Source organism: Drosophila erecta, unplaced genomic scaffold (assembly GCF_003286155.1).
Source record: "Drosophila erecta strain 14021-0224.00,06,07 unplaced genomic scaffold, DereRS2 tig00000092-arrow-pilon, whole genome shotgun sequence".
In the NCBI taxonomy this organism is placed as follows: Eukaryota; Metazoa; Arthropoda; class Insecta; order Diptera; family Drosophilidae; genus Drosophila; species Drosophila erecta.
Window position 1 is genome coordinate 17,044,301 of NW_020825207.1, and position 23,990 is coordinate 17,068,290.

Sequence of the window (23,990 nt, forward strand, 5' to 3'; positions counted from 1 at the left end):
ATACCGAGCCGGCGATAACAGCATGGTTGGCAACCAGGGCTGCCAGTTTATTCCGTCAATTCTGGGTTGCTTTCCTAAGGTCTTTGCACTTTCTTTAGGTAGTTTTACTTCCTGAATTAAAATGCGTCTTACTCGAATATCCATTAAAAAATGTTATATTGCATTTCACATTTCTAGCCCTATTACCCATCTTTCAGCTAGTTACAGCTTTAATCTGATCGTAAGTTGGCAACGCGACACTAAGTGCCCAGATTTTTCAACGGTATTTTTTTTTAATTTCATGAAAATTAAATTATCGTAAAATTGTTTAAATCATTTTTATTGCGATCACTTAATTTATAAGTTTTAGGATAACATATATAAATAAGAAACTTCACTTTATGCATAATTGTTTATTAAACATCATTTGACTTAGCAGAGAGAGAGCGCTCTAAAGCCAGCAGCTCTCTTGTACGCATCAGTGATGCCAATATTTTTCTGAAAAAAAAGGACAGATTGAGAAAAAAAACGGAAAATATATGCTGAAAATTTCAAAAAGGATGAAAAAACAGGATAGATTTTGATTCATACGTTGCCATTGTGTCAATGCGTTTCAAATACGTTTCGGGCATTTTATAGGCTTTACTTAAGACAATTTTTACTACTCATTTTAAAGACCTCACTAATATAATTATGACAAAATAATAGTTTATTATTTAATTACTTACAGCTCGAGATTAATTTGGTAGCACTTTGTATAGGAATAAACATAAAAATATATATCCCTTTCATTTTATATTGTATTTTAAATATTTTTTATGAATAAATATTTTAAAATAAATATTAGAACATTTCAAACACTTGTATGAATAACATTTGCCCTATTATTTGTTCAAGAGGGATGCCAATTTGATCTTTGCAAGTAATCACACTTAAGAACACATACACTGCACTTACTGCTCGACCGGTAAGAAAGAAAGGTTACTTGAACTATTTTGCGACTCTAAAATAGAAGACATGCCTTACAGTCTTCACTATAACTAGTTGGGAGTTATAGGGCTACAAGAAAATATGTTTCCTAAACAAATATTAAAAGCGGCAATAACTATGTGTTCCGACAGTAAGTTAAACATTTTTCAGGCTTTAATTAAGACAATTTTTACTACTTTGTGCAAGATATACATACATACATATGTATATACATACATACATACTTTTAAACTTTCATACTTACATATCTACATACATACCTACATACATACATACATGCATACATACATACATACATACATACATACATACATACATACATACATACATACATACATACATACATACATACATACATACATACATACATACATACATACATACATACATACATACATACATACATACATACATACATACATACATACATACATACATACATACATACATACATACATACATACATACATACATACATACATACATGCATACATATAACGTACATACATACATACATACATGCATACATACATACATATAACGTACATGCATACATACTCCGCTACATACACTACATACACACTACACTCACTGCTCGACCGGTAAGAGAGAACTACTTTGCGACTCTAAATGACTTACATGCCTTACAGCCCTCACTAGAACCAGTTGGGAATTATAGGGCTACAAGACAATATTTTTCCTAAGCAAATATTAAAAGCGGCAATAACAATGTGTTCCGACAGTAAGTTAAACATTCTTCAGGCTTTAATTAAGACAATTTATACTACTTTGTGCAAGTAACACATACACTACATACATACATACATACATACATACATGCATACATGCATACATACATACATACACACATACATACACCGGTACATACAATACACATACACTACACTCACTGCTCGACCGGTAAGAGAGATTACTTGAAATATTTTGAGACTCTAAATTAGAAGACATGCCTTACAGTCTTCACTAGAACTAGTTGGGAGTTATAGGGCTACAAGAAAATATGTTTCCTAAACAAAAATCTATATTATTTGTACTCTGGCAATCGAGGAAAAAGTACTTGTTAGTAAAAAGTAAAAACTCGAATTTTGGATTGCCTAAATATGATCATTTGTTAAAAACCTCGCAATTTTAGCATTTAACAGTTCCATCTGAGCTTTTCATACATGAGAAAAACTACTCGATAGAATCGGACTTTGGAAAACTAAAGGCACCATCTGATCTTTTTTTTAATATCTGCAAAATACACATTAAAGTTTTTGAAAATATTTTTAAAAATAATAAAAAACAACGGTGTATAAAACAATTTGTTGTAGAGCAATGCATAAAGTGCACAAATGAAAGTAGCGATTTCTCATCATGGTTTCACTCAAATAATGACTGTTATGTGCATAAAATTGATACATATTTTAAACAAAATTATAAAAGTTTTACTTTTTAAGCATTGCAAGTGGACTGTGACAGCTGATAAACAAAAAAAAGCAAGCCAAACTCAGCATTCTATCTCAAATATGAAAAATTAGTGACGACTATAAGTAAATATATATGTATATATATAGTACAAAAATTTAATAAAATGAATTTAAAAAAAGTAGCAAATTATATCGAAAAGCAATAGTTAGAAAACTAGCTTAGTTGGGGAACATGGAAATATTTTATGTTTACATTTATTATGACTCGAAGGTCATATAAATATAAGACCCCATTACAATTGTAATGTCCTCCCCGTGGTGTTCCCTGGGTACCAAAAAATACATATATTACAGATAATTAATAATAAAAATATTTATATGTAAACGGTAGCTAATTCGAGCGGCGATTTTAACTAAAGAATATTAAAAAAAAATCTTAAAAAAAAATAATAGTCACGGCATCAATTTTTAAATAATATTTAGCTCATATTACAACGAAATTGACCAAAACATTAATCAAATTCAAAATTGATTTCGGACCGAAAATCGTCTTCTAGCACAACTTTTTTGTTTACTGTTTTCACTCACACAAGCAAGTGAATTCTATTTTTAGACTTTTATGCTCTCAATTTTATGCGAGCGGGAAGAGAGCAATTACTGCCGCCACCAAAAAAGTGCCTGCATATGTATGGCCGTTACGCATCTTATTATTCTAGTGTCTTTGGTTCCACATATTGATTATAATTACTTTTCGAAATCTTGTTACAAAGGAAATAAAAAATATAAGGTACTGAAAAAAACGTAAATAAAATAAATTTACATTTTATTATTTATGGAAAGGCAAAAGCGTTTTTGCACAATCATATTAACTTTAACACAAAAAAAATTTTTTTTAAATAGTCGTAAAGTAAGTTTTGGATGGGTCTTAAGTTTCATTTTATTTTTAAAGATAAGATTCAAATTTTGGATGATATTTAGGAAGGAGGACGATACTACAGTCAGTAAACTGATATTTATTTTGCTCTAAATATCTGCTCCTGTTACTAGTGTAGTAAAAGGGTATACTTCATTCGTTAAAAAGTATAAATATTTTAAGTAACTAGCCAAGACGATCTTGCCATGTCCGTATGAGCAATTATTTTAGTGTCTTTGAATAGAATAATTATTCTAGTGTCTTTGGTATGAACGTTCCGATCTCGAGAATTGTAAAATCTAGAAATTTACAATTACAATTTGCAATTTAAGATTAAAGTTAAAAGATGATGTACGTCTACATCAAGTATATAATCAATATACAAGTTTATATCAATTTATAAAAATGTTTTTATTTTTTTTCAGTGTTCACTCTGGTTGGTATTTTAAATTACAATTTTTTTGTTGAAATTTATGTGGCTTGGAGATTTGTTTCTCTTCATTTGAATGTTTTGCAATTGGTAAATTTAACTCATCTAATGGATATAATCTGCCTTTATCTCTGTTATACCAAAAGTTACACAATTTGTTCAAATTTGCATTTTGTACATTTATTTTTGTTTTATCAGCTTAGTAAGGTTTCTTTGTACACATGTAAAAGTAAAATATTTAACACAAATATTCATATGCCTTTGTTAGTCACGTCACGGTTTCCAGTCTCCAGATTCAGCTGCGTCCCTTGGAACGGTGTGAGCTGCGCTCTCTTCGTGAGCGTTCACGGGATCCGTCACGCTCACGGGACTGAGCACGGTCCCGGTCACGTTCTCTTTTACGTTCCCTATGTCCCTTCAGATCACGATCACGTTCCCGTTCCCTCTCCTTGGCACGAATGCGTTCCTTTTCATGATCCCCGCGATCTGACCTCTCTCCTCGGTCTGATCTCTCGCCACGATCTGATCTCTCGCCACGATCTGATCTGTCGCCACGATCTGATCTCTCGCCACGATCTAAACGCTCACCGCGATCTGGCCTCTCGTTTCTGGAAGAACGGTCACCGCGGCGGATGTCTTTTTCACTGCGACTACTCCCAACCCGCCTTTCGCGAGAAGTAGAATTCTCTCTTTTTGGTGGCCTTTCATAAGAAAGTGATCGATCCCGTTTTCGTTGTCTATCGTAGGAAATGGAATTCCGGTTCTTCCGTTCTTTATCATATGAACTCTCCCGGTTTCTTTCTCTGCCGTACGAAGAATTCTCCTGGTTTCGTTCTCTGCCAATTGAGTTGTCTCTGCGTCTCCGGCCATTTCCATTTGACTGGAAGCGTTCTCTAGATCCAGGCCCTTCCAAATTGAATTCATCACTATCTTGAGGCTTTCCTCGGAACTTATTTTTTTGGACATTCTCCTGGCGCTTGATCTTCGGCTGAGGCTCGGCGTCGCTTTCTTCGCTAGAAGAATTCGAGGACGACGATTCGGAGGAGGAATTATCGCTATCTTCACTGCCGCTGGAATCCGAGCTCTCTTGACTTTTTCTCCTGCGCTTTGATTTTTTTTTGGCAGCCCTCTTTTTCTCCTTCTCAAGTTTTCTATCCTTCTCCTTCTCTTTTTTGCTCTTTTTCTGCTTCTCTTTTTCTTGTTCCTGCTCTGACTTTTTTCGCTCCTTTTCTGCCTTTTTTTTCTTCTCCACCTTTTTGTTCCTGCTCTTTTTGGCCTTCTCCTTAGTAGCCTTCTTAGATTTCTTTTTATCCTTGTCCTTGCGCTTGCGTTTCTTTTTAGGTTCCGAGCTAGAATCGGAGCTTGAAGATTCACTGGAAGACTCGGAACTGCTGTCCTCTTCACTGGAGTCTTCGCTGTTGGTGTCCGAAGACGACGATGACGAGGAGGACGAAGTTGGTGCAATCTTGTTAGTTCCAGCGGGAGCAGAGCCATCTCTGAAAGGATTCCCCCCGGCGTTGGCCAGAATTTCAGCATTTATTGCTGGCACAACTTTAGGGGCGTTTTTTAGGAATCTTCTCAAATCATCCGTTAGACCACCCAAACCAATCGAGGTGAAAAAGTTGATGGAGAAGCGGGTATTCCGTGGATTATCCTTGGGAAACAAACCAGCTAGGCTTTCTACCAAAACATCTTCCTTCAGCTTTGCATTCAGTTTGCCCAATCCCATATACTCAGCTAGCTCCTGGAACAGGATTTTTATAAAAATCCGGCTCGATGATGTGGTATCATCCTCGTTCAGTTGGATGCACTCCAGCACATCCCAGCTAATGGCGTCGGTAAATAGGAGATGTGCGAAGAACTTACTGACGTTCCGCAAACGATTCGTATCCAATCTGTGGGTGGTTTGATAGGTGTCTTTAAAAATCTCCTCGAAGGGCGGTATGTAGATCTTGTTGATGTTGCAGAACCGCTGGGCTAGCAGTCCGTAAAACTTCTCATATGTTCTCTGTTCCGCACAGCAATCGAGAAACATGTGACAGAGCTCAATTTCTTGTCCGGGTTTCAGTTGCATTTTCATCAGCTTATGGGCACACTCCTCATAATCCAAACTAGAGTTGATTGTTAAGTATATTGTGCGTCGCAGGGCAATCAGATTGGTTTCAGTGCTGTCAATGATGTCACCACCTTCCGCTTTCTTTTCCGCATCGGATCCTGATTCTCCGTCCGAATCGCTATCCGAATCTGATCCAGAGCCCGACCCTGAACTACTGCCATCGTCGCTGCCCAGGATCTCGAGACTCAGCCCTTTGTATTTTTCCTCATTTTCGGCATAATTGTCGTCAAATTTAAAAACATCTGAAATAAAACGTTAAAAGGGTTAGAATTTTAATGTAAATTAACTTTTTTCATAGATAAACTCACTTAGTATATCTTCCGTTTCAGTGGCTTCATCTAGCATCATCAGATGGGTGAACTGATCATCCTCCTCAACGAGCTCTAGTTCCGAAACAACAGCCTGATGATCCTTAAAGCCATCCTTTCTAATCTGGAACAGCACCTCAATCATATACTGTACTCGCTTGTCCAACTTTCCCTCGTGTAGGATGTTTCTCAGCATCTCGAAGATGGCCCCAATGCCTTTGGACGAAACCTCAGTCAGTTTCATACCACACTCTTTCAGAAAAGCGATGGCTACCTCTACAGAATCATCCGTTGGCGTTTCCACCAGCAAGGTAAGGATTTCTAGAGCCAGAATTTCATGAGCCACTCTCTGGTTGACCAAATGACCAATGAATCGTGTGGCCGACATGCAAACAAACTTATCATTGCGTCGAAACGCCCTACGAAATTGGATGACCAGACGTTTGAGGAGGAGCTCTCCTATATTCGGAAACTTTGAATTTATAATGCTCACCAGAGCGGCGTATACATGGGTGAATGTGGGCGAAGCAGCCTGTGCTTGGATGATACTCCTGCTAAGTAAGCCCCTTCCCCTGACGATATTCTCTCTTAAGAGCTCTCTGGTGATAATGGCTATATTTGTTACATTGACTTTGTTGATGTAACCGTGGATCGATTTCTTAAGGGCCTCCCAAGCGATTCTCTGATAGGCAGCGGATGCTTTGTCCGTGATCTGCGACTGCATCATGCGCAGCTTTGCCGGCGGAATATAGGCACCTCCAGTCCTAGAGGTCAACACATCCACGGTCTTTCGTTGCCGCTCAGTAATTTTTGCAGCCGGTTCGGTAACGGTATCATTATCTGCATTCGTGGTTTCGGTGTTGCGAGCGGTCTTCGATGATTTGGATCCAGGACTGGAGGAGGATCGATCTCTTTTGCGATCTGGCGACCTCTTCTTTTCCCTGGAGTCATCTCTACGCATGCTGCCTGAGTTGTCACCCTTTTGATGTCGCTTTTCACGCTCCTTGGCCCGTTCCTCATCACGTTTATCTCGCTCCTCGTGACGTCTCTGTCGTTCAACGCGCCTTCTCTCCAATGAATTCGATCTCCGACGGATGGGACTGTTACTGCGACTCCGGGTTCTGCTGCTTTTGCTCCTCAAGCGACGACGACGTCGGCTGCTGGGTGATGGACTCTTGCTGGATGATCGTGGCCGTCGTCGTTTGCCATCCGGGCTGCGGCTTTGTTTTCGGTGGGTTTCTTCGGATGGACTCTTAGCCGCGACGGGATTCTTACTCTCTTTTGTCTGTTTGTCATCTTCGTCTTTCTGAAAAATAAAATGATTAAAATTATATGTAGGATTTTCTTAGAAAAAACTAGCTCATCAAATATTGCGTTGAACTAAGAAATATTGTTAAAAATGTTTACATATGTTTACCTTTTGATAAAAAATATATCGAATTTCATTGATGACGAAATACATAGTAGACCGGAATACTGCAGAATACTGCATCCTAACTAATCATGTAAAACATTAGGATCTCTAAGGACTTACGTCGGTTATCTCGCCCTCCTCTATGTGGTCTGCAGTGGGAGGTTCAACTGTTTCAGCAGCTGCTTCCACCGGCGACTCCTTGCTGCTTCCATTGGTGGTCACCGGCTGGTCTTCATCCTTCCTGCGCTCTTCTGATTCCCGAGCAGCATGATCCCCTTGGGTCTTCGAGCTCTCCAGCTCTTTCGTAGTACCTGCGGCTTCTCCTCCCTCTTTCCGTTGGACAGGTGTTTCTACTTTTTCCGCTTCATTTAATTTCTCGCTTTCCGCCGCCGCAGCTGCTGCTTCTTCTTGCTGCTTTTCCACGCCAGCAGAATGGGAAATGCGCTGGCGCTCCGAAGAGGGCTCTTCGGCAGCATTTTTCTTCTGCTCAGCAGGATCCTCATCCTTTCCAGCTTCTCTCTCCGCGTCACGCTTCTCCCCCTTGTCCCTATCGTTAGTTTTCTTGGCATCTTTGGCGGATTCCTTCTGCTTTGCTTCCTCTTCCTCGCGCTCGCTGCTTTCGGAGGACGAAGACTCGCTCCTGGCGTCACTGTCGCTGCCGCTGGAAGTGTCGCTGCTGCTGGAATTGCTGCTAGAGTCGCTTTCGGCTTCGCTTTCTCCCATCGCGCGCTTAAGTCGGAAATTTGTCTGGGAAAACTGCGATGAAAATTACTTTGCAGCAAAAAACACAACGCGGCGATTGAACTAGAGCTGGGACACCAGTGACGGCGTTATCGATATATGAGTTTTAAATCTATGATTTCGACGTTTTAGTTTCGATAGTCACCGATAGTGCTTTTTCTTTAACCACATCCGAATTTATAAGTAATAAACATATTTAAATATAAGCTTATACCCAAGTTCTTGATAGAAAAATGTCACATTAAAATTATTGAAAATTATTTCAAAAATTAAACTCTTTCATACATTTTTGAACACAGCGAGTCTCTATGACTTGCATGCCTAATATTTAAATTGCAATATAATATATATTTATATATAATATAATATATTATAATATATATACATATTGCTATAATGTAACATAAATGCGTTTAAATTTTTGTTATATGGGTCCTTCAATTAAGTTTTTTTTTATGGGAACCAAACAATGCAGAAATTTCAAATATCGTCCCGAAAATTAACCAAGGATTCCGGAAAAAAGAACACGAACTTTGAAAACACTGATTTTAACTCCAATCTTAAAACAGCATGCGTGTTTCCACTTATTTCGAGGATTTCCTTTGGGAGGGAGACTGAAACGATTTTTAAGTATGCATTTTTCATCAGAAATCCAAACTGAATTTTTACGAATCTCAAAAGTTCGTAAAAAAGATCCTTTATCGCCCAGTTAATCCCCCAGAAAAATAACTGACACACTTTCGCAACAAAACAACTAGATTTATTTTAGTTTACAAAGCGTTTATCCATAGTACATACTTTAAAAATAGGCTTTAATCACGACGGGCTAAAATAACGAAGGTCCTTTCTCAGGAGTCTCTAAGCCTTGCTGTCCGGTTTGGGTGGAACGGTTTCGGGCACCGATGGCGACACATCGTCGTCGCTGGAGGATGAAGAGGACGACGAGCTGGAGTCGTCGGCCTTCGTTCGCTTCTCGGGGATCGTGTAGGGGAACTTCTGGGATTTCTCCTCCACCGCCTGCTTTAAGCGAAGCAGAGCTGTCCTGTTGATGTTTTCCAAGGAGACGTCCTTAATGGCATTGGCCAACACATCCATGGCCTTGTCAGAGTTTCCCTTGGTAGTCTGGATGTCGATGAGGCAGGAGTACGCGTTTCCGATCGCTCCCTCGGAGATTTTGCTGTTCTTCAGCTGGGAAATGATTGTGGAGGCGAGATTTTCGTCCTGCTGCTCGCGAGCCGTCTGCAAAACGCGCTGGAACATCAGCCTTGGGGCATTGGACAGGTGCTTATCCCAAATCTCTTTCGAAGCCGCCTCCTGGCCACTGGAAATGAGATGCATCCACAGGACATTCATGGGCCCTAGTTGATTGTGAGCAGCAAACTTCTCAGCGAGGGATTGATCTGGAAATGATATGAAATGTTTATAATTTTAGCACTTGTATAATACCACGTTTCTAAAGACCTACATTGCGGCACAAGTTCCGGGTGTTTTTCCAAAATGCCTACGGCTCCTCCGCGTGGGAACTTCTCGGCCAGCTTGGTTGCCTCCTCGGGTGTCTTGGCTGCCTCAATTTCCGTGGTCAGGTGCTTGAGGAACTGCTCCGTCTTTCCAGCCACTATATTAGCATGGCAAAATCGATTGTCAAAAGAAACCAGACGCTTCTGCTCCTCATTGAGCTGCTTGCCAATTCTCTGCAGTGTTTCCAAATCGCCTGCAGCAGCAATTTTGTTCAGGTAAAACTTGAAGATCTTTGGCTGTGGGTGCAGCTTATCTCCCAGGAGCTCCTCGACATATTTGGTGGCCTCTGTTAAGCGATCAGCTCGAACCAGGAGTTCAATCAGTCGAGAGGTGTCCAAGACTCCAACTTTCTCACCACTCAGAACACTTTGCCTATGCGAAATAGCTGCATCAGGATCATTGGCAAGGATTGCTTTGCGGAAGCCTGTCAAATGGGAGGCGGCTTTGGCTGGCTTTACTGTTTCCGTTTTAGCTGGCTCCTTTCTCGCAGGCTTCTCCTTGGGTTCCTCTGCTACTTTAGCTGTTTCTGTTGCAGCTTCTGTTGTCGTTGCATCTTGTGCTTTACTTTTCTTAGCTTTGTTTTGTTCTTTTTGGGTCTCTGGCACCACAAAAGGCACGTCAATATTTTTCCTCCTTAGGATTTCTGCCAATTTCAAGAGGAAAGCATCATTCGGTGCCACATTCTCCTCCTGCATTTTAGTCCACAATCCAAGAGCCTTATCCGCCTCATCTGCCTTGTCGTAGCTTAGAAGGAGGGTGTAGTAAATTTTATTTCTGTCGATATGTGCCAGGTCTTTCGTGGCTTCAATAAGACCTTCCAGGGGTTGCAGAAGTCCCTCATTCTTGTAGCGATCACAGGCACTGCTGATTCTTTGAGGACGGGTACGCAATCCGGGGGTTTCCAGGATCTTCCTGGCCTGCCTTACACGGCCGCACTCCACGAAGGAGAAGACCAGATCGTAAAGGCTGTTTACTTCACCATGGATGCCAGTGCTCAAGTCGGTTAACTTCTGCAGATTTGTAGCATCTTCCTTCTGTATTAGGCGGCAAGCCAGCTCGTTCTTCCAAGGAGTGGATTTATACTTTTGGCAAATCTCTTCGAAAGCTTCGATTGCCTTGGGAATATCATCCTTGACCAAGTGAACCTTGATCAGTGGACCCAGCAGCACATTGGTGGGCACAATATAATTGGCACCCACAAGTGCATCAAATAATTTACGCAGCTTTTCCGGCTGACCAGCCTCGGCTAGTGAGTTCAAAATTCTCCACACAGTGCTCACGTAATTAAAGCTTCCTTCGGCCTCAGCAATAGGAAGTTCCTTCTTGTTCTCCTCCAGTACCTTAAAAGCAGCATCCACGCGTTCCTCTTGCAAGAGAAGATCAGCCAGACGAACAGACTTAAAGTTATCCAACTGGAAAGTGGCGTCGTTCGCTTTAAGTTTGCCGTAAGTTTCCAATGCCTCTGAGCTTTTCTTGTGATGCGTGTAGAGATCGATGAGCTGGGCATAAATGCCAACGGGGATCTGGAATTTTTCGGCCTCGAATTTCTCGATGACCTGGAGGGTCTTTTCCAAGTTTTGGGAACGGAAACAGGCGTTCAGAAGTTGCCTCTTGATGTTGTTGGCATTTTCTCCCTTGCCCTCCACATTCACTATGAAGCGTTCGAGTTCTGTATAAAAATACATAGGCCTTAGGTATAATTTTTAACGACAAAAGGGGCCATAACTTACCATCGATGGACAGCGAATCCAAGCTTCTCTTGCCGCTATTTGGAAGAGGAACCGGTTCAAGTTCTCCCGAGCTCAGTTTACCCAGCAGTTCGGAAATCCTTGGAGTCAGTTCGGAACCCAATTGCTCGGATAGCTGGGTGGCTTTGGCACTGCTAATGGACAATCCCTGCTTGACCAAACCATTGAGGATTTTCTCCAGCGTGGCTCCGCGATCTCGTCGGAAATAAGTGGTTGCCTCCTGGACTATTGCACCAACAACATCGGGAGTGATGCGCTCCGTCGGAACAGCAGCTCCGCCTTCTACCTGCTCAACTTCCTCCTCCTTGCCTTGCCTAAATTGCAATCCCTCATGAATTTGGCGGACACATCGGATGAAGGAGGCATAATCGTTCGTGTGACTGAGGGCCAGAATCAAAGGTTGTTTGAACAAGAAGGGCATATAGTAAGCCCTGTTCTTCTCCATAATCTTGGCTGCTTCGGCAATTTGGTGGGTCACTAAGGCGGAATAGACGGTCGAGGTGACAGCAGTGGAGTTGGGAATTCCAGCATCCCTCAAAGAAGTGACGATTCTCTCCCAGTTCTTTTCCTTCATGTTGGGAATGACATAATCTCTGACCGTTTCGGAGTTGGGGAACACTGAAAACTCCTGCTGCATGCGACGCACGATTTCCAAAACCTGATTCGATTCCGCGGAACAGATCAAAGGCCAGAAGTAGTGCTGTCTAATGGGCAAACCGGCATTTTTCATTTCTTGCAGCAGGGGAAGGGCATTATTGACCACACCATTGGTCAAGCCAGCTTCAGTGGCAATAGTCAAAGCCTTGGGATTGAGACCCTCGGATTGAAGGCTCTTGCAGATGGACAGGATCTTTTCCACTGGCCGATTAGCCTTAACCATCTGCCTGATAAAGAAGGCTCCGACATCAACGGGCTCGCCGTTCACACGACTGCTTCTTGGCATCACTCGAAGGAGTTTCAATCCCACATCTTCGTGCCCCTTGTTGACCAGCCGCAGAATCACGTTCACTGCATCCTGATTAAAGCCACGCGAGAGACGAAGCTTTGTCAGAACCTCATCCACGTTCTCGACATTGCCGTTGACAGTAAGGGTGTACACAATGTCCAGCAGATCCTTGTCCAGCAAAATGATCTCCTTCTGCTCGCATTCGGTTAGGGTTTCCTTTAAGGCAGCCAGGTCTCCGTGGCGGGCAAAGGCGCACAGGAGAGTGGTGTAGGTGTCAGCACTGGGCTCCAAGCCCGCCTGTTTCATCACTCCCAAGATGCCCTTGGCGGATTCCAAATCGTTGGCCTAACGGGTTGTTTAAAAGTTAGATAAAAACATGACTACCATGTATTTTTTGTGACCCACCTGCGAGTGACCCAGGATGAGAGAATTAAAGACGTTCTCATTGACGGGAAGACTTTTAGCCCGCATGAATTCCAGAATCCTAGTGGCGCCTTCGATGTCTCCCTGCTGGCAATAGCGAGCAATCAACCGCTGATAGGTCACCCTATTGGGCTCGATGCCTTTCGCCTCGATCTCCGCCAGAAAATCGGTGGGAGCGAACCCATGCTCGTTCTCCAAGTAAACCCGAAGCAGTGCATTGTAGTGGGAGATGTCCATGGGTACGTTCAGCGCATTCAGCGTCTTCCAGATCTCCTGGACCAAAGCCGTTCTGACCTCGGGAAGCTCCTCCGGCACCAGGTTTCCGCAGCAGCGAATCACCAGCAGCGACTGCGAGCTGGTGGCCGTCCTGTGTGTGCGGATCTCATCGAGCACCTCCTCCAGATCGCGTCGGGAGATGCGACCAATCCGGCGAACATCCTGGTCCAGCCGGCGAATCTGTTTATCCAAGCTCAGCTCAGCTTTCGCCGCCGCATTCGTAGCAAAACCACTAAGTGGAATATAAAAAACCAAATATTTATAATATTCAGGGAAAGTAATGAATTTGAAAAAATTAGTTGGCTATAACTATTCCTTCTCCTAAAAGCTTTATAACCTTTTTTCTGATGATCTGCTCGACTGAGCTTAATTGTTATTAAATCGTGATGTTTTCTGAAATATAAATGAGACATTTAAGCTACGCTACACACAGATCTCAACATGCTGCAAGAAAAACGCTCGACTAGGGCCAAAATTGGATGACCACATAGTAGGCGCTCCCAATCCGGATGAGGTTATGTAAATACGTGGGACCCAAGTCGGCTACCATTGCGGTGATCCTGAGGGCATGTCCACCACTTTTCGGGCCTCAATCGTTGGAAAGTGGATGGTTCCCCGCTATTTTCATAAATACACGACTGCATTGCGTAATGCCGGCACTTTGTGGCCAGATTTTACTCACTTTTGGAACTGGCCGCACATGCAGGGCGCATTGTTCAGCAGGTTGCTGGCCTCGTTCTCGCGCACCGAGTTCACGAGCACGTTTCGCGTGAAGCCGGCGAAGTAGCGCAGTAGTTTGCCCGTCCTCAGGATGGATGCCATGGCGGAATCGCTCGGTTTTAATTAATAAATGGAGCTTATTATTAAAATTACGTTCGCACGAGTGCGGCAGAAACCGATGTCTGTTCGGGCTTATCGATGTTTGCCTGCGACAATCGATATTTTCGGTGTGATGAGTCAATCTAGCCTAGCGGATACACAAACCGAGGGATATTTGAGCATTGCCTAGCGCCCTCTAGCTGTCAGCTTAGCCAACTTCAAATGAATTTTGTGAAAACGAGGACTTTTATTTAAAAATACCTTTGTTTTGGTTATATTTGATGTTTCAATATCGAAAGATAAATAAGAAAAAAGCGCTTTAAATGTAAAGCGTAAAATTGGAATTTATGTAAAGGCAGAATTAGACCTAAATATTAATTTCTCGCAACATTTTCATACGCTTTTCTAAAAGTTGTTCTTTAACGTATAAGCCGCAGATAAGCGCTGTGTTTGCGTTTGCAAAACCAAAAGTGAGCTGCAAATGCACCGGAAAAAAAGAGAGGACTCGCGCACACATGCAATTACAATCCACCTGACTAAGAGAAACTGCAAGCTCTCTTTCAACTCGCAAAAATTTTTGCCGCTGTTGCGGAGCGTCATTTTTGCAGCAGACGTCAGCGTCGACGTCGACGTCGACGTAGCTTTCTTTTGTGGCGATTTGGGAACTGAACATTGCATTTCATTTGCAAAAGTCTCGTTGCACACGGCGGTTCGCGAATCGCGCTTCCTCTTCCCGCTGCAGCTGTGTGCGTGTGGGTGTACTCGTATTGGCTGCGTGTATGTGTGTGCGTAACTACACTGCGAATTGTGACGGATTCTTGTGGTCTTGAGGGGGAAATCACTTGCATTTGACAGGTGCGATCGAGTGTGTCGTATCAAAAATAAGAAATAAACGAACAACCTTGGATGTCTGGCTGCATTCTCCTTTTGCGCCACTGGTAAGCGAGAAAATTGATTAAATGCACATTACAAAGGGAAAATATATTAAAAAATATATGTAGCTCAAATCTTAAGTATTTCCGTGCATGTCTGTGTGAGAGAGAACGAGAGGGAGTGTGAGAGAGAGAGGGAGAGACAGCAAGAGAACGGGAGAGTGCAGTCAGAAATTGCAATACACACAAACAAATTGCCACGCAAAAAGCGGCCGGCTTGCCCTCCCCCTCCCCTCCTCCACTGACGACCCCCTTCGCCAAGCCTTTGTATGTGTGTGTTTGTATGTGTGCATTGGATGCACTTGGTGCGATTCATTTGCTTTTATTACCATTTTTGCCCGTCTCCGCACTCTTTTTTCCCTATTTTGTGGGGCCTTCTGCGCGGTGGCAACCCTGGCAGCGACAGCGAAATGCGTTGGTGAATAAGTTCTCTACCCTTTTGTCAGTGTGGGACGCGAGTTTGCAATGCTTGGAGCTGGCGGTAATGCAGCGCTAAATGCAATAAAAACGTTAATAAATAACAAATAATATTGACTGAAATCAAAGAACTCGACAAATTGTCATACTTAAAATGGTGATCGGGTAACAGAGAAAAATGAAGAAAACGTGCGTGATATGTAACCAACTATTTAAAACAAAATACCACTTATTATTAACAAACAAATTAAACACTCAATTAATGCAATAAAAAGTTGTTTTCTGATAACACCCGTTTTGGGAGCACTTAAAACCTTTATTAAATCTCAATCGCAGAAGGAATCGCGGAATTTTAAACCCTGTTTTGTAATGAACTTCAATCGTGCATTATGTGACAAAGCTTAAAAAACTACACACTTCTGTTTTTTTCTTACATGTAAATTATTAAATTGTAAACGTTTTAGTAGATTTTATGGTTGAATTATGTTTACGAACCATTTTTATTTATGCTATAAAATCAATCTTAAATAAAACAGAGGGAGCTGTGCAATTTTCCGGCCGAAACCCAATTGAAGGCAATTAAAACGCATTTTCTGTGCAATTGATGATGACCTACGACAAAGGAAATGAAGTCATACCCATACACACACGACTCTCACGCACACATGCACACATGCACACAGCGAGAGGCAGAGGCAAAGTGCAGGCCAAAAGCGAATAAAGAACAAAAACAACGTGCAGGGGCCCTACGAAAGCCAACAACAACAAATTGCAATTGGCAGTGCGCATGCACATGCACACACACATAGGCAGCCGCAGCACACACAGATACTCCAACTCAAGGCAAATTGCAGTGGTGTTCGGGCGCTTTTGTTCGCCTGCGAAAAGAAAAAGCAGCTCGAAAAGTACTTAAAAATATAATTAAAAGTACATTTACTGGAGAATATTCGAATATATCTACAAAAGTAGGGAACTTTAATAAATTTCAAATTTCCCGCTCCATCCCTTCTCTTGCTGCCTTTTTCCTCTTTTATTTATAAAATTGAAATGCGCGTCATGCCAACGACAGTTGAATGCACTCGGCCTTTGCCTCCAATGGCTTCCTCCTTGACTGATAATGATAATAAACAGATTATTCGCGTTTTCCAATACATTTTTGTATTTAAAGCAAGCTGTGGAGCCAGTAGCTTCACTTTTGTGCCACACAGCATGCTTCTCAAGTAGTTTTCGACATTGCGAACACCTAATATGTGAATAAAAATCAAGTCTTTTCTCCTTTCCATATGTAAAAAGGCTTTCCAAAGTGTTTCCATTCGAGTTTCAAAGCTTTTCAGAACCCATTGAGTCTCAAAACTCAGTAGAACCGCTATGATACTCTTTTGTTTTTGAACTTGTGCTGTGATATGTAGAAAATGTAGAAATTTTTATCCTGAAAGAGTTGCATTGTTCATATTTTATAATCTTACTCCCATGAATTAAAAATTCTGACTCATGGTCCGACGGCGTTTCCTTTCGACCTTGAGTGAAGTATTTAAAGTGGAGTGGGCAGTGCAATTATTAAATTCTCTGCGAACCCCAGTGGCATTCCATTGCACTTGGTGGTTGTCCCTCTCTCGGCCATTGGCTCATGTTGTGTATCTACAACTAGAATTACTCATCATCAGCATTTCCATAGAAATCAGAACTCAAAACAATAAACAAAAGTTGCGGAGACTGTTCAATTATTAAATAGAATGGCTGTAATTGAAACTTTTCTTGCAATCAGCTTTAAAATAGTTAGACTACTTTAAGTACATTTCTAAAAACAAAACCTGATCTTACTGAGCTCATAAAAGACTTTAAAATTGAAACTTTATAAAAAAAGAGACGATAAAACTTGATATATAAATGATATCGAACAAAGGACATAAAAGCACCATAAGCAGGAATGCTTACCATTTGAAAAACTAAAATCAAAGTAAATGTGAATTTATAGAATCCTTTCAGGACTTGAAAACTTTGCAAGCAAAAGGCAAAAAATATACAAGAAATGACAGTACTTTTCCTACTTCCTGCTTTCGTACCATTTGAACTGCACATTTTTTGTTGGGCAAGTGCAAAAGGGATGGGTAGAGGTGCCAAAGGACAATGGTTCAAGTGCAAAGAGGATGCCAAGCCGCATGCAACAATGCCAACAACAAGGACCGAGCGAACGCCGAAGGACATGCCGTGCAATTTCCTTTTCTGTGGTGAGTTGCAGCTATTGCGTATACGCCGTGTGGTGTACTGAGCGACAGAGAGGCCACTATGCCGTCTGGATAGACAGAGAGAGCCGCTATTTATAGCATGGAGCTCCAAAACCGAGCTCAGCCTTGATTCCGCCCTTGAACTAACATTGCTGGAGAACTATTCCTGTCTCTCCAGTCCAGTCCCCTCCCGACCCGTTTTCGTGCCCTTCGAATCGCCCAGCAGTCATCACAGCTGGAAACCAGTTGGGGAAGCACATATGAGGAGGATGTGCCAGGGGAATACTGGAGGTACAGGAGGTACAGGAGGTACTTGGGGCATCCAGAACCACACAGCACCACACAGCACCACACAGCACCACACTGAACCACAGTGCATATGCTGCCAGTCAAGCGGTGATTCTGAGCTTGCCGCTCGCTCTTTCGCACTGTCCCCATGCCACATGCCCCATGTCCTTGCCCCGCCGAACTAAACTCAGCAGGCTTTGACATTGATTTTGTGCATCCTGCAGCTGTGTTGGTGCCACCGCTCCCATTGCAACCATGCAACTCCCACTCGACTCTACTCAGCTGTCAGCAGTTGCTGATGTCATGGCTGTTTATACAAATAATTCGATTGTTTAGCAAGCACTTAGAAATAAAAGCTTCAAAGGCGGAAAGTATAGCTGCTATAGGATTGGAGTTATGAGTGGGATCGATTTACGGATAATATATAACCTTGATTTTGTTTGTGAAATCCACATTAGCTGCTTTCGAAACTGGAGAACTTGTTTGAATATCAGTTGGATTTCAAACGAGATCAATATACATTCAACACAACACACACCACACACAATTTGTAGGCATTGAGTGAACAGGTGCATCGCTTGATATATTAAAATGACATTCAGTTCTGAATTATAAATTCCTTGGCGCATTTGATATATATTTATTCCACAACAGTTTGCTAAGAACATATTACTAAATGTAAATGTTAATTCCTAGTTGTTGACTGAAATATGTTCAGGATTAACTGGATTCTTATTAATTATAAGACTTCAAAATTTATTTCAATTACATTCATTAGCTTAAGAGCCGTTCTCTGCCAACTGAGTTACTACCTGTAGATTTTCAATGCTCTCCTTCTTGTATAAATTATAAAAATGTAATGTGTATTAAATACGAAATAAAAGGAAAGCTGGCTGGTGAAAAGAAACAAGAACCACAACTGAAACTTGAGCAAACAAAGGGCTGAGGAAAATGTTTGCAAATTGAGTTTTAAGTAAATATGAGCAATGCAATGTGAAAAGTAAATACACGGAGAGAAACGCACACCAATAAGTCGCTGAGAGCGCACATCTACGAACGAAGTGCGGCACTCACAGATGGGTGAATAGACCGAGGAAAAGTCTCTCAGCTTGTATCTTTGGTCTGTGTGTGAGTTTGTGTCTGTGAGCATCTTTGTATCTATCGGATGCAGTTTTACGCTTTAAAAGGAATTCTGTAGTTTATGCATGCGATGCGTTGTCTATATAAAGTTTTTTCCCCAGCCCCCTTTGGCCACCATCTGCTGCCGTCTCTTTCGCTCGCCACCAGACCCTCTCTTTCTATGACTGTACTCCGGCAGCCATGGAAACGACGTCATCGCATCATCGTCGTGCGTTGAGATGCCGAACCTAGCCAGCAATGGCGGCCTCCTCTCCGATTCCACGTTCCACCTCTCTGTCGCCAGAAAAATGCAGCCAAATTGGGAATCAATATGGGCAAATATTGAATCATAATAGTTCAAATCTGATTTATTCATTAAGTCTCAAAGGGGCGTACAAAGTAAGACGGTGAGGAAGGGTTAGATTCGCAAAGCAGTAAGAAACTACTTTTGATGCGATAAGATACTATAAAGAGGACAATACAAGTTTCTCCAGTATGGGGGACAGAAATTATTCCCTTAAGAACTAGCCGCAGCAACAAAGCAAGTTCTAGTACTTCAATCCCCGTCGCCCCCTTAAAGTCCATGTTCTTGGCTCTGTTCTGTATCTATGTATCCACGGAATACGATGTCTTCCTCTGCATCGTTTTTTCGCCACTTGCATCCGCTAAAAATTCGAAATAGCGCTGAGAGATGAGGCTACGGGACTCATAAGCAGCTTAAGGCACAATTAAAGCCTCTCTCCATCTTTTATTTTCTGTCAAAGCATTTCAGTTAAAAGATATAACGCATACGCCACGTTGCCTGTTAGTGAGATAGAAGCGGATTAGGAGGCTGGCTTAAAAGTTCAAAATGCATCAGAAATTGATGAAAAGCTGCTAAGGAATGTTTGAAAAATGTGGCTGATGCTTAGATGCAGAAAGAGTGAAGAACAATGTTTGCTGCTGGACAAAGCGGTCTATGTAGATATTAATAACACAAAAATGAGTAACGTTTCCTATGAAATTTTCAGAAAATTGTGCGAAAATTCCTAAGCTAAAGCTGTAAACGATATTTAAGTGATTTCTGCCTAAATTGCTCGGAAAGCTTGTAAACATTCCATTTGCCATCAGAGCATGTGTGCTTAAATATGTATATCTCAATAGAACGTTATGAGATTCTGTAATCCAGCAAACACAGACCCTCAGGTGACTTTGCTGATGTCACAAATTGCTGGTCAGAATTGCGTATACGCCATGTTGACTTTCACAAAGTGCCGCACTAAATGCACCTGTTCAAAGCTCGGTCTCCTGCTGTGTCATCAATAACTAACGACCATAATCCTGGTCACCCGCGGCTCCTTCTGTCCTGTGTCCCCTTTTCTCAGATGTTCCCCCATCGTATCTTTTTTGTTGCCAAGCACTTGGAACGGAGATGAATTCAGAGCGGTAGATTGACTGCACCGGAGGGTCGACAACGGATTAACCCTTGGCGAACTGCTTGATTGACTTTGGTGCGCATGTGCAGGCGGATCACCCTCTCGAAAAAAGGTTCCGAACTTGTCCCATAACTGTACTTGTGCAAAAAGAAACTAAACCGTATTCAGAGCATGACCATCAAGCAAAAGGGGGAATCCGCAACGCAAGATACAAGGGAATGGCCAAGAGGAACTAAGAAAGTGAACGAGAGTCAGGGGGAACGAACATATAGAGATTGCATTCCAGGTCGTATAAAGGGTTAGCTTTGTCTACGTTGCAATTTTCGAAACATTTCCATATGTACGTTTTTCTGCTGCTGTCGCTGGTCTCGTTCAAATGCCTCGTAATGAATGTCATCCGTTTCACTTTGAATTATGTCATCCACTGTGACACACATTTGCAAACACTACCAGCTTGGATACACACACCGAAGTGTAATATATAAAGGCGTTTTATATACAATCATATATGTAAATATAAACATGCATAGCCCAACCAACTGTTTCTCATTAGCCATAGAAAATGACCCCTTCCTTCGCCTGGTTCCCCATTTGGTCTTCGGTTTCATTAAGGCTTTGTTTCCGTTTTTGTTACACACCAGTTTTCGAATATACATATCTACAAAAGTCTGAAATCGAGACGGTTCCGATAACTGCCCAGCTGGAGCATAGATACTATAGACAATTACAATACAATTACTACTTTTATGAAATGATTATTTCGTTAAGAGCATGGGAAAGTAAAGTATGTAAAGAAATAACAATTCCATATGGCTGAAATATTTGTCCTATTAACTTTTGGCATTCTGTACATTCGTTCAGTGTGTAATCCGAGTTGATTCCACGACTACAACGAAATGCAGTACATTACGGAATGTATTCCTAGAGCGACCCTAAACAATAGAAGCAATTTTAATCGTTAAAAAAGTGGACTAACCGACAGCAATAAATAAATTCTCACAAGCCCCTGTTTAAATGAGTAAACTTTAAATTGATGTGAAAAGCTGGTGCTGGCAAAAAACGATTACGCGGCAAACAAATACTCAATAAATTTCAGTACACCAAAAAATATTGTTAGACTTGTTCCACAAAACATGCCATTTCTGTTACTTCACTGCCAAGTATTTCCGAATAGATGTGTTAGTTGGTAATTGGTGGTAATTACCACAATGTGTGAGGGTCGAATCTTTGTTAAGTTTGAATACATTTCGCGGTTCATCTAAGGATCAATCCAGCAAAATCTTTAAAGAGATCAGACTATTGTTGTACAATGCAATCCCGATAACGTAATCGCAATCAACTTCACAGGATTCTAGCGTCCTTCAAATCAAAGAAGTAAATTAGAGTCGATCCTCACTTGGGTTGGATGAAGTGAATTTTCTTGATTCTACAGGTTGTTGGCTGTGTGACATAATACGCATCTTAAGAAAACTTTTACTTGATTTATTCATGTATCAAAAGGACTTACCCGAATATCCCTGAACACGGAAGGAAGCCGTACTGTAGATAGTGAATCACTATCGAGCACGTAAAATGCGTTTGAAGCTTACAAAGTAATTTTCTGCGCAATTTTAGAGCCTTCTGATTATTAAGTGGACCACTGCCGAAACATGTAACCAATTTTGTAGGTCTCAATTTCATCAGATGTTATCATAAACATAAGTCCAAATTACTGCCTTCGTTCAACACCAGCAGATCCCTTGTAAAAACGCAATCGTTCGCTTGTGTCGAACAGAAATGGCCTGCAAATTATATAGTCGCTATCCTTAGCCCTTTCTCCGATCTTCTGCTGCTGTCCAAGTTGCTACATTTAACGGTACAACTAATTTATGCCGCCAGCCAAGGAAGAAACTTCTAAAGAATTGGCCCGAAACAAAGTCAGAAAAACAGGCAATGAGCTCGAACTGAACAAAACTCCACAGAAGGCGGAAGTTCGCCAAAGAAGCCAATTGAATGCAACAAAGTTGAATAAAAAAGGGAAAGAACGCCAAACTCGAGTTAAAGAAGAAGTGCAGTTCAACGAGTTTTGGTGAAAAAGAGGAATGCATTTCTACTAAATACTCAGGCAATATACAAAAGTGTAAAAACTTATTTTTTTACGTCTCTGAATAAACATTATAGGATCGATTCGACGCGCATGGTCTAACTTTAGTATTTATTATTTTATTGAGATTTGTAGCACAATTAAAAATTGCACTAAAAAACTAAACAAATAAAAATAATTAGGTTTATTGGAACCCTTTTCTTAATAATACGACTTAAGATACAAAATGGCTAAATACGTAAATAGGACTAATTTCTAATAAAGAAAGCAGAAAAGACAGAGTAGAAAGGAGTTTGAAACGATGAAGGAGGAGGAAGTGGAGTTAATTGGCAGCTGCCTTGAGGAGGCCAACAGAAGGAGCAAGGAGACGGGACGAAAGGATAAGTGAAGGAACTGCAACCGGTTAGCAGACAATTTTCCTCAGCTTCTGGGAAAATTTGTTTGTTTGGTCTACACGGCGTATGCGTAATTAGATCTGTGTATTTACATTAGCTTCGTTTGCTAATTGGACTAGAGTTGCTTAGCGCATTGCACTCGGAAACTAACAAAGGCGGCAGAATAATGTTGGTGGAGCGGTATCGGAGAGAAATACACTTAAAGAAAATTATTCGGTAGCTTAGGATGATGTTTAATTTGTATACACACATCGTAGCTGCATAGTTTAATGGTGTTGTTTAATTGAAATCCGAGGTATTTGAAATTACTATTTTCTTTGCACATGCAAATAAAGCTCGACATGCAACGATTTAATGATCTTGTTTGTTGATTTACGAGATTCTAAATTTCCAAATGGTGTGTAGCTCTGAAAGTGCGTTTATTGGCAAAATCTAAGGTCCGTTTATGGGCTCAGGATTTTCCGTGTTGCTAGACAGACATTGGCATTGAAACGAAGTTGATAATGACGAAGATGAAATTCAGGTTTTGGCTCTAAACGATCCTCGACCCCTGGGATTCTGGCTCGCCAGAATGTTGGCCTTCTCTTTGACTTTTGCAGACCCCTTTTTGTAGCCCCTTCCCCCGAGCCAGTGACGTTGCATTCATTTTCTGCAACAGCCATAAAACGAGTTTTTGCCACTGTTCTTCCCGCTTTTTTGCCGCTTCTTCACGCCGTTCTTCCCCCTCGGCACATACACTCACATTCTTCTGCCGCTCCCCTCGAAGCCCCCTTTCCCCAGCCTAACCCCGTTTTGAACCCCTTTCGCACCGCACTCCCCTTCCGCTTGCCACGCTCTATTGGATTCTTGATGTGGTGCGACTTTGGTTCGTCTACCTTCTGGCTTTTGTTTAGTTGCCATGTTGCATAGGATTTTGAACCCGTTTCGCTCACCCCCTTTCTGCCCCCAACCACCTCCCATGGCCCATTGCATGTGGCGTCCCTAACCTAACCCAACTTTTTAGCGCAAACGCTTTGTTTCGCTGCCTTTCTGTGTTTGTTGTGTTTGCCCTGCACGTTGCTGGTT

At 41.6% G+C, this 23,990-nt stretch overlaps 2 protein-coding genes across 2 annotated transcripts; both read right to left on the reverse strand.

Moving 5' to 3' along the window:
• Window positions 1-3,900: 3,900 nt before the first annotated feature.
• On the reverse strand, window positions 3,901-8,437 carry LOC6549612 (pre-mRNA-splicing factor CWC22 homolog). The gene is made up of 3 exons (XM_026980417.1): window positions 7,701-8,437; window positions 6,167-7,472; window positions 3,901-6,100 (listed from the first exon to the last, which is right to left on the reverse strand). The coding sequence occupies exons 1-3, from the start codon at window positions 8,301-8,303 to the stop codon at window positions 4,038-4,040; spliced, it is 3,972 nt and encodes a 1,323-aa protein (XP_026836218.1). The 5' UTR covers window positions 8,304-8,437; the 3' UTR covers window positions 3,901-4,037.
• A 629-nt stretch (window positions 8,438-9,066) lies between these two features.
• LOC6549611 (leucine-rich PPR motif-containing protein, mitochondrial) lies at window positions 9,067-14,159 on the reverse strand. Its single transcript, XM_001974348.3, has 5 exons — window positions 13,915-14,159; window positions 12,939-13,464; window positions 11,570-12,878; window positions 9,787-11,508; window positions 9,067-9,721 (listed from the first exon to the last, which is right to left on the reverse strand). Exons 1-5 carry the CDS (start codon window positions 14,052-14,054, stop codon window positions 9,180-9,182), a joined length of 4,239 nt encoding a protein of 1,412 aa, XP_001974384.1. The 5' UTR covers window positions 14,055-14,159; the 3' UTR covers window positions 9,067-9,179.
• Between the last annotated feature and the right edge of the window lie 9,831 nt (window positions 14,160-23,990).